The 11,510-nt window shown below is 40.7% G+C and overlaps 1 protein-coding gene across 1 annotated transcript in view; it reads right to left on the bottom strand.

The window, feature by feature from the left end:
• Positions 1–976: 976 nt before the first annotated feature.
• The window catches only part of LOC116942657 (stromal membrane-associated protein 1-like), a 149,439-nt gene continuing 138,905 nt past the window's right edge, over positions 977–11,510 (bottom strand). The window contains exons 9-10 of the mRNA XM_032954844.2: positions 10,775–10,962; positions 977–6,126 (exon numbers count right to left, since the gene is read on the bottom strand). Of these exons, the coding sequence (XP_032810735.1) occupies positions 5,977–6,126; positions 10,775–10,962 (338 nt within the window). The 3' untranslated portion in view covers positions 977–5,976. The remainder of the gene's footprint in view (positions 6,127–10,774; positions 10,963–11,510) is intronic.

Genomic DNA, 11,510 nt, shown 5'->3' with positions numbered 1-11,510 from the left:
ATGGATGAACCGCAGTTAGTCGATTGGCAGGTTGCCACAGTTTGGCCTCATGAAAGGCTCTCTTGAAGGGTTCTTCAAGCCTTCTGGCAAACGTGGCATGAGTACGTACTTTCAGGGCTGCGCCTTTATATTTAGTACCACCTAATTTGCATAATTTTTCCTATTCTGTCATGTTACGAGCGTAATTATCTCCATCAGCCCTAAATTAAAATACACAGGATTTGCGTGCAATGTGTACATTAAAAAAACATTTTTTACGCAATTCAATGTGAGCATAAGAATACATTTTAAGAGACACACTGAAGAATCATTACACGCCACACATGCAGAGGCTGTACTTTTCCTTTCACGTGACCGAGGCATGGAGGAATAGGTCTGTAATTTGAGGAAATGGCCTTGCTGAACGTCTTTTTGATTCCGCTGAGATTTGGCAAAATAATTGCACCAGGTACTCTACGCACTCGAGGCTGAGTAGGCATAGGGGAGGCCCGGAAAAAAGTGTTGATACTACTTGCCACTGATGTTAGCCATGCACACATGTACTCACAACAAAGACAATGACCCCCTGAAAAGTCTTAACTGATTATTGGGGCAAGTGCAGTTCTAGCAACACACACAGTCAAGTACTCACAACAAAGACCCCCCCCCCCCCCCCCCCGTATAGCCTTAACTGACCTTTGGGGCAAGTGCTGTTAGCGAGCACCTATGAATGCCGGCACGGTACACGAGGCGGAGGGTGGCCAGTACCACGCCTGGCCACCTTTGTCTCCCCAGCGGCGATGTTTACACACCCCACCAGCTACTCATTTTAGGCCGAGTCAACATGGGGGAGGCTTAGGACCGGTTCAAATAATCGTCACTGGTGTTGACCGCAAGCAGAAATCGAACTCTGGTCGCTGGGTTCGTACCGCAGCACCCTAACCGCTGCGCCACCGCTCTCCATACGCACACAAATATGCACAAAGGCACGCGCAGAGCCGAGAGAACACCACACTTTATTTGACACGTTTTTTTTTCCCGGACAATGTTTCACTGATATAATGCACAAGCAGCTGTGATATGCACACACCAACTCAATATTGCAATGCGGCCTACTTCGGGCTGAGTTATACTGATGGAATGGGACATTCTTGCCATGTGCTGAAGGATGCTAAGGGCAAATGGCTATGTTTTCCAATCTAACATAGGGTCTCAATATTGGACCGTTAACCACTGTATCGATAAAACTGAAGATAACACAATTTCTAACATTTAATAATGGTTGCACATCAGCCTTCCTGAGTATGACGATTACTTATTAAAGTGAATAACGAATCAAACCAAGAATACCACATGGAATATATATCTGAAGTACATGTCACAAGGTGTACAGCCGAATGGCTGCTAAAGGAAGAATGGTCAATATGAAACAAGACATAAACCACAGTATATTCAACGCAAGTGTTTATACATGGCGCGCATCCATAGGGGTGAGAACTCTTCGCATTTGTTTCTGGATTAGCACACAGGACGTTGGCAGGGCAGCACCACAACAGGGCACCTACTTCATGTTTGTTGTTACTCGTGATACCTGTTTGAGGTTGAAATGGGAGAATCGGAGGAAATCACTTCAGCACAAACTTGACTTGAAACGTTGGCGTTGTGGCCAACATTGAAGCAGTTACACTGGGATCTTTGCAGTACGTTAGCCACTCGTACATGTCTCACCCCTATGGTTCGGCACAGCCGAGACAAATCTTATGCAATACTCCCATCTTGATGTTCAAGGAAACAAAAGGCTGAATTTTTCACCATTAACAAGGCCAATAAAAAACACAATGTAAAACACAGATATCACATAGATACACAATGCGGTGCCCTTCTTTAATGTCAGTGCAAACTAGCAACACAAACGAAAATAAATGGTTTACAAAAAAATTGTGCTTTCGAAAGCCGAGTAAGTTAATTGAGTTACACGAGTGTAATATGCAAAGAGCAACCTGGGGCCACACACAGTGTCTACATGGAAACGGGCTAAGGTGGGGAGAAAGACGAGGGATATGGGGTAAGAGGACGGAAGGAAAGCAATCTTGGGAAGACGGGATGACATTGGAAAGAGGCAAACAATGTTTAACATTTTAGCATGTAAAACGAATGTTATGTTATGAAGAAAAAGGTGTAAGTGAAAGACAAGTAACGCCGACAGAATTTTCTGCCTCACGATACAGTGAGGGAAAAAAGTATTTGATCCCCTGCTGATTTTGTACTTTGCCCACTGACAAAGAAATGATCAGTCTATAATTTTAATGGTAGGTTTATTTGAACAGTGAGAGACAAAAATTCAGAAAAACACATGTCAAAAATGTTATAAATTGATTTGTATTTTAATCAGGGAAATAAGTATTTGACCCCCTCTCAATCAGAAAGATTTCTGGCTCCCAGGTGTCTTTCATACAGGTAACGAGCTGAGATTAGGAGCACACTCTTAACGGGAGTGCTCCTAATCTCAGCTTGTTACCTGTATAAAAGACACCTGTCCACAGAAGCAATCAATCAGATTCCAAACTCTCCTCCATGGCCAAGACCAAAGAGCTCTCTAAGGATGTCAGGGACAAGATTGTAGACCTACACAAGGCTGGAATGGGCTACAAGACCATTGCCAAGCAGCTTGATGAGAAGGTGACAACAGTTGGTGCGATTATTCGCAAATGGAAGAAACACAAAAGAACTGTCGATCTCCCTCGACCTGGGGCTCCATGCAAGATCTCACCTCGTGGAGTTGCAATGATCATGAGAACGGTGAGGAATCAGCCCAGAACTACACGGGAAGATCTTCTCAATGATCCCAAGGCAGCTGGGACCATAGTCACCAAGAAAACAATTGGTAACACACTACGCCGTGAAGGACTGAAATCCTGCAGCACCCGAAAGGTCCCCCTGCTCAAGAAAGCACATTTACATGCCCGTCTGAAGTTTGCCAATGAACATCTCAATGATTCAGAGGACAACTGGGTGAAAGTGTTGTGGTCAGATGAGACCAAAATGGAGCTCTTTGGCATCAACTCAACTCGCCGTGTTTGGAGGAGAAATGCTGCCTATGACCCCAAGAACACCATCCCCACCGTCAAACATGGAGGTAGAAACATTATGCTTTGGGGGTGTTTTTCTGCTAAGGGGACAGGACAACTTCACCACATCAAAGGGACGATGGACGGGGCCAAGTACCGTCAAATCTTGGGTGAGAACCTCCTTCCCTCAGCCAGGGCATTGAAAATGGGTCGTGGATGGGTATTCCAGCATGACAATGACCCAAAACACGGCTAAGGCAACAAAGGAGTGGCTCAAGAAGAAGCACATTAAGGTCCTGAAGTGGCCTAGCCAGTCTCCAGACTTTAATCCCATAGAAAATCTGTGGAGGGAGCTGAAGGTTCGAGTTGCCAAACGTCAGCCTCCAAACCGTAATGACTTGGAGAAGATCTGCAAAGAGGAGTGGGACAAAATCCCTCCTGAGATGTGTGCAAACCTGGTGGCCAACTACAAGAAACGTCTGACCTCTGTGATTTCCAACGAGGGTTTTGCCACCAAGTACTAAGTTTAGCAGCGGGGTCAAATACATATTTCCCTCATTAAAATGCAAATCAATTTATACAATTTTTGACATGCGTTTTTCTGGATTTTTTTTGTTGTTATTCTGTCTCTCACTGTTCAAATAAACCTACCATTAAAATTATAGACTGATAATTTCTTTGTCAGTGGGCAAACGTACAAAATCAGCAGGGGATCAAATACTTTTTTCCCTCACTGTACATCTGCATTGCTTGGTATTAACAGGAATGAAGAGGTGCACCACACTGCCGCCTACCTCAACTCAACTGACCCCATTACAGCGGGGGAGTGGAAATCAGCTGGGGTGATTAATATTCATCATCGGCTGACAAGCTGAGCACTTCTATGGGCCCCAGACGTCGGCAGCGTAGAAACCAGAATGCAGTGGGAGCACCAAAAACTTGAGAGATGAAAGTGACGACTTCTGGAATTATTAAATATAGGCGACAGCTCATGTAGGCCTACATGTACAGCACACAGAGAATAGGTAGCTCATATAACAACAAAAACAGACATTATAATGACAAACTGGTTAATTCTATCAAGTTAATTAAGTGACTGTTTATTGTTCTATTGGCCCTTAACAACGGGAATGCAAATCTATAGACATAAGCAACCAATGAGCATTGACATTGTATTAACTGCTCGTGTTTTTATCTGTATGCTTTTCTACCCTGTTATAGCTTACGCACATCTACACAAACTACTCTGATTTGGCAGTAGGTGCTATATATATGCAATACTCCATGTATGCACCGGGACCAAGACGAAATTAGTAGCATTAAGCGACCAAGTCACTTCAACTTTACACGATGCAAAAAAACAAATAAAATATACATTAGCTTTGATTCAGAGGATGGTAACATGATGTACCTCGTTAAATTCATTCATTCTGGGAGAGTGTTCGCTGACTGGAAGGCTGACCAGAAGCTTTGGTCATACTCTCCGCTTCTGTGGTTCACTCTAAAATTCTGTCTATACTTTTACCTTTGATCATTGCCACACTTGGGTTTTATTTTCAATGATATGCAACGTACGATACATCGTGTTAACCAGAACCCTGAACTGCATTATGCGTTATTCCACAGTGATCTTGTACGACACCGAAAAAAACACCACTGTACAATACACCATAGTAATAATTTAACTCATTGTTTGTGTTTAAACGGTGTTTTTTGCTCTGCTACAACACACATTCTGCTTCTATTTAAGCAATGGCACAAAGAAGAATTATGGGTAAAAATATTCAATCGCAGCAATCCAATAGTTCACGAATACAATTCAAAATAACAGCTTTATGAGTCGCCCATCAGTTTACGGGATTTGCTTTATGCAAACGTTATCGCGAGAGGTTAATGTCAGCTTGGATTCACTTCACCGGTGGACAAAAAAAACACAGAAACCCGGTCTGTAGTGTTTGGGAAGGACGTGCAAGCGAAGAGTTTATACCATACAGCAACACAACACTACACCTTCCAGTCTGCCCAGCGGATGGCTCAGTGTTAAGGTATGTATGGTTAAACGTCATCAATGATGGCAGATGGGAGATAGCACCTTGAGCACACAGCCCATAAAGCACCAGTTCTCAAACGAAAACAGTTAAGCTTTTTAAACACCAATTGACACCTGACTTACATTGTACGAGGCGCAATACGCAAAAAGCTTGAATTTAGGAGAATGGGAGAAAAAGACTGAAAAATTCTGATCGTGAGCTCAGACGTGAATAGCAGCCGATGATGTGCTTATTTTCTCAGTTTATCTTTTCATTGCGTTTCAGTGCAGTGGCAGCAATGTAGCTTCTTTTTTATTCTCATCATCACTGCCATCACCATTGTTTAATTGCACAAATTAATAAAATCGGATGTATTGATGTACTTTGTTGCAAGTGGGATTCCTTTGAAATACATTTTTGCTTTATTTCAAAGGGATCGTTAGACACTATCTGATGGTGGTAATTCTTGCCTACAAGACCAGTAAAAAAATTAAGTGTTCTTGCTCATGATATCACATGCGATCTGGCTGACAGCTAACTCCCGACAGAAAATATCACAGGCCTGCATGAATCCAACCATTTAACCTTGTGTAAACTTGCTCGGTGGTGAGGGAAATGACTCTTACACTACCGGCTGCCATAGCCAACAATGCAACTATAATTCGGGAAACGGTATCACTTTCAGCTGAACACATTTAGTACTTTAGTTTCCAGATGCCCCGCCGTGCCCTCCCCCACTTGCTTTTTGCACTCAAGCTTATTTCGTGTTATGGACCGCAGACGTGGTGCTTATTGCATGAGCATTTTGTGCTGCACCGCTCCAAGGTGGGCGAGGGAGATAACAGGTAGAGAAGGCGGCTGAGAGGGAGGGAGGCAAGGGTAATGGGAAGGCGCCGCCGTCACTTCCAGAGCTGGGTGCTCAGCGTGCGGCCAGCTGCGGGGGGCGCGGGGCAGCCTGGGCCTCCGCTGGCACCGGGGGGCCAGGCGAGAACGCCCCCAACCGTGACGCCGGATGGAACGAGGCCCAGCCCACTCATCTGCTCCGTCATCTGCAGGTGGGAGAGAGGGCAGCGGCGGACGTGGGCATTCCGGCGAGCAAGAGCCTCGTTACGATGTCTGAGCAGCGTTTGTGTCGTGTCTGTCTTTTGAGAATAACTTGAAATGTGAAGCTTGTGAGTTTAAGAGGCAACTCTCTCTCTATTGTGTGCTGGGAGAACAGGGCAGAAGGGATCCGCCCCCCCCCACCCACCCTATCTCTCCACCCACCCCCCACCGCAATTAGCACTTGAATACAAAATGACAAGAAAAATAGTTTAAGTAAAAGTTGCCATGTCATGCACATTGGTTAAAATTGTGATACAATAGAATTGGTTTTTACATGTCATAAAAATACTAAAACACTCAAAAATGTACAAGGCAAACATCCAAATTGGGACACTTCTGAAATGTGTTGAGGGTCGATTGAGAAATTCCTATGAAAATAGTTCAGCATTAGATTGTATTCTTTTTCAATCTAAAACATGCATCTACATGTAACGCTCGATTGCCCTGTAGGCAGACTGCCGGGTTGTGGATTAATTATGCTTGGAAAAAATATATTTACAAGCACCCTGGTTCTATTAGTAGCTGTTCCTCACTTGTCCAGGGCCAATGACTCAGTGACCACAAGACAACGAACGCCCGCAAGCAAATGTAATTGTTGAATTTTCCCGTGGTGTACTAATTGACTGTATTTTGATTTAAAGCTTTCGTGACTGCAGGGATTCATATTCTTGGTTCTTTCGGTAAAGTCACGTAGAAGGGAAACAATAAAATAATGAAAATATAAAACAATAAAATTCTCACGACGTTTCGACTGCAACACAAGCAATCATCCCCCCTCCTCTATTCCGAACATAGATGGACTCGTCCATCTGAATAACTGCCAAATCGCTCTCCGTGGTGCTAACGTTAAAAAACCCGCCATTTTTTTCAAATTGTCTTGCTGTGGTTTTCACACCTGATGGTGATTGCTTGTGTTGCAGTCGAAACGTCGTGAGAAATGTATTGTTTTATAATTTTTTATTTTATTGTTTCCCTTCTACGTGACTTTACCGAAAGAACCAAGAATATAATTGACTGTATGTAACGTATTATTGGTTCTTTCGGTAAAGTCACGTGGAAGGAACCAAGAATATGAATCCCTACAGTCACGAAAGCTTTAAATAAAAATGTAGGTAACGTATTCTCTGTATAGTTCCAAGTAATAATGATGACCTCATTCTGAATCTTAATCCCCATTCTAAGTAGATAAACAATACATTTTGTATAGCCCAATTTACATATATGTTAAATTTTTCACGTTTTTTTTTATTCGGGCAACTCTCCCCAGCACTACCCCAGAATAATCAGCAGTTGACTGTGACTTACTTGGTGTTGCACAAACTCATTATGGGCTATTGGATGTCAAAGGCAGCATAGGTCCATATCTGGCAATCTTAAGATTTTCATTTACATACTTATGAAATATTAACATTGGCAAAATTAGACCCCTTCGACAATCTTTAGGCCAAGATATGGTCCGTAAAAGGTGTGTCTTTATATCACCATAAAAGTGCGTTGTAATCAAACTAAATTCTACGAATTTTGTATATTGACACATTTTTACCCGATCTTAATAATGCATAAATGTCTAAAGGATGTTAAATGTCTAAAATATTATAACTATGTTTTCAATTATTTGCATGCTTGTAATTGAAAAAGCATGAGACCCATGATAAAACATGCATCTTTTGTAGAGAAAATGGGTCACTTTTGAATGGGTTTCTGAAAAAGGATCTACTAAATGTTACACTCACGACAATAGTTGTAAAAAAACTATAATTTGAAGAAAATTGCATGAATGCACCAATCTTCATGAGCTGACCTTGGTGATGTAGAGAATGAACAAAAATTACCACATTCCTCCTGGAGTGTCTTTAATAGATTATTAACTAACTGGAAATGTTTCAAAGGTGTTAATCAACTATGTAATATATATTTTTTAATTATGCACTTTTATTTTATGAAGCTCATGTATTTTTTAATTACACCCCCATATGAAACCAAGCCTACTTTATCAATGCCACATTGATGTTTATTATTCATTAATGATGAACTTGTGGATTTTCACGGGTTTTACTATCCAATTTATGTACATAACTGGCCCTTAATATCCCATGCCACGGAATGAATCATAGTTGGCTGCGCCACAAGATTTAACAATTTAGGATTCACATTATTGTTTAATTCCAGATTAGAATAAATGCAGATTAATTCAGTTCAATTCAGTTCATTGGACTCCGATGGTCAAAGAAATACCGAAATGTAAGGTACATAGCTTTTATTAAGATAAATAGTAGATATTCTTAGCTCTTTCGGTAAAGTCACGTTGAAGGGAAACAATAAAACCATAAAATATATATAAAACAATAAAAATTCTCACGTTTCGACCATAACACAAACGGTCATCATCAGGTGTGAAAACCCAACGGCAAGAAACATTTGAAGTAAGTAGCGGTCCGCATTTATTTATTTATTTGTAAACGGTGTATTTATTTATAAAAAAAACCGTTAGCACCACGGGCAGCGATTTGGCAGTTCATTTATAAGGACGAGTCCATCTATGTTCTGAAAAGAGGAGGGGGGAGACGAAAAATTAATGTATGCTGTCTGAAAGCCACCGTAAGCGTGAACAATCAATTAAGACCTGAAATGGTTTATCAAGTCCTTCCAATGATTGCTAAGCCAGAATCCATCTTCTCGGTTGAAATTGTCTCTGTGCTTGTATATGTGGATAGTCTCATGAACGAATCTCTCATGGTAGCCAGATGGCTACCATGTTTCCCTTCAACGTGACTTTACCGAAAGAGCTAAGAATATTAATTACTGCAGTCACAAAAGCTTTAAATAAAAAAATAAATAGTAGATGGCAATATTATTTAAAGTTTAGAACAACAGCATGCTGTTCACGTAGATTTTCTGTAAGAAAAAAAAATAAGGGATATAATCTGGTTTCCCTGTGAACATAGTGTCCTGCACCAACGCACCCGAACTTACAGGCACCAACGCACCAGAACTTACAGGATAAGAGGGTCAAACAGCATATATTGTCAAGGTATTGTGAATCTGAAGTTGCGTCTCTTTATGCAAGTAAAGTAATTCATTAACTAATGTCTAGAAAAGTACACGGGGTTGTTCATCTGATAAAATTGAACATATATAAACGCGTTTCAATTAACTAAAAGGAGCATTTAAAATATATATTCCATGATGGAGTTGAGTAACACCCTTAAACACGTAACAGTTTAATACCATATTAAAGATATTTCGGGTGAAATTTAGTCATTTTCATTCACTCTCTATATCACCAATTAAGTCCCACACACAACATGTTTAAGATAGGCACATTTTTTTAAAATGTTATCCTCAAAACCATCTGTAATACATTAATTTGGGCAAAGTGACCCATGTTTATAAAATATACTTTTTTAACTTGGGTCCCATGCATTTAAAATTATAGACATGTAAAATAAAAGAAATGAACGTTTGTAATTTAAAATTGTAGTCAGTATAACAGCCATCATAATTCGGAATAGATTTCTAATATGATTAGATCAAAATTAGTCGAACATTTCAAGGCTCCAGTTTAAAGAACTGTAATGGATATTCAAAAATCACTCGAGAGTTATTTTATGGAATCCACATGTTTGAAGTGTCACAGAGAATTTAAAATGTGGTTGTGTTTGAAGAAATAAGAAGGGATCTCTTGCTTTTTATTTCAAGAAATTCTGATACGCTCAGATGTTCCACTTCTGGATTATTGGTCCAGCTTACATGGAATGATCCTTTTAAAGCAATTTTGTTGTGGCCAATTCGCATCACACGAGTCATTCCAATTAATAATTCCACCAATTGATGCAGGTGACATAACCGCCGGCTGCTAATCAAGAAAAATTTATTCACATTTAACAGTAGCCACTCAAGATTCATGCCTTTATTCTTCCAACGGGATATTGTTAATTCAACCTAAAATAATGCTAATTTGTAACAAAAATGCCGATATAGTTATTTTTATACAAAGCCAGCATATGGCATTTGGCGTTTAACCATGATAACAAATCACTTAATTTAACAAATTAAAATGAACAAAAAAAAAACGTTGAGTTACTCAAAGACATGCAAATTTCCACAACTTAAATGTGTTAAATATCACCAATGTTAATTGTGAGATGCAGGATGAGTGCACGGGAGGCCCATTTGCCTGCCCCGTCCTATAAAAATGGTATGGTGCCTTAAATGTATCACATCCAGAGCTCCTACCCTTGCACGCTGATTTATTTGGCAAGAGGCAATGACTGGGCTACTGAAGATCTCACAGGGACTTAACACCAAATGCTTGGCTGGCCACTCTCTGAAGAACAATTTTATTGTGTCACCAATCTTTGGGCCAGATCAGCCCTGCTTATCTTGTGTTCTAATCTCGTCTCAAGCAATAGATATCACAACACAGTGTCCCAAGGGTGCGCAGTGATGCTAATACTCATAAGATGTATTCCGTGTACAAGCACAATTATAGGGGAAGTTTCATATGATGTTGTTATGAGGAAAAATAAGTAAAAATATGAAGGGATAAGGGAGGTAGTATGTAGTCATGAACAGGAATGTCACTCGACTCACCTGACCAAGGCCCCATTGCATGGGATTTGGGTTCGGATTTCCCACTGTGCTTGTGCAGCCCGACGGAGGCACTCCTGGTGCAATCCCCACACCTCCACCCCCAACACCAATACCAGAAATTGCTTGGGCAGAGTACACTCCACCAGGTCCCGGGAACGCCATGCCTGGCTGGCCGTAACCAAAAACACCTGTAAAAATAATAATAATTAAATTGTCAGATAATAATGCCATGAGCTCCAGCCCATTGTTTTTTTATGCTGTCCAAATAAGGCGCGTGAGGAGAGTAATTATTTTACGTACATGCCCCCATGTTCAAGTAAGTTTTGCATGGTTCTTCATTTCCATTGGTAGCCCCTAAACTGGCTGTGGAAAATCCATGATCCTATGCCAAGAACCAATACCTCCATAGGATAGCCACTGTGAAATTTCCCAGAAACATGGTACAATGAATCCTCTCAAATCCTGATATTGGGATATGCCGGAAAGGTTCGTAAAAAAATCATTAAAATATCCACTTTTTACTCATAAATACGAATAATTATATTATGAAGATGAGAGGCCGCAATGTTGTGACTTGCAGAGCGCATGGTAGATGGGTGCAATCAGTAAGTCCATAATATTGGGCTTGAATTCACTGCGAGATTGATCAAATTTACTTTCAAATGTAGCTAATTTATGAGCCTTCCATAATTGAAAAGGTGATGATGGTAAGCGAGTCAGAATAAAATATAGGAAC

The sequence above is a fragment of the Petromyzon marinus genome, chromosome 15 (genome assembly GCF_048934315.1).
Source record: "Petromyzon marinus isolate PM22_M1 ecotype Great Lakes invasive population chromosome 15, UKy_Petmar_22M1.pri1.0, whole genome shotgun sequence".
In the NCBI taxonomy this organism is placed as follows: domain Eukaryota; kingdom Metazoa; phylum Chordata; class Hyperoartia; order Petromyzontiformes; family Petromyzontidae; genus Petromyzon; species Petromyzon marinus.
The sequence above is the reverse complement of the archived record's forward strand: the minus strand, read 5'-3'. Positions and strand labels throughout refer to the sequence as shown.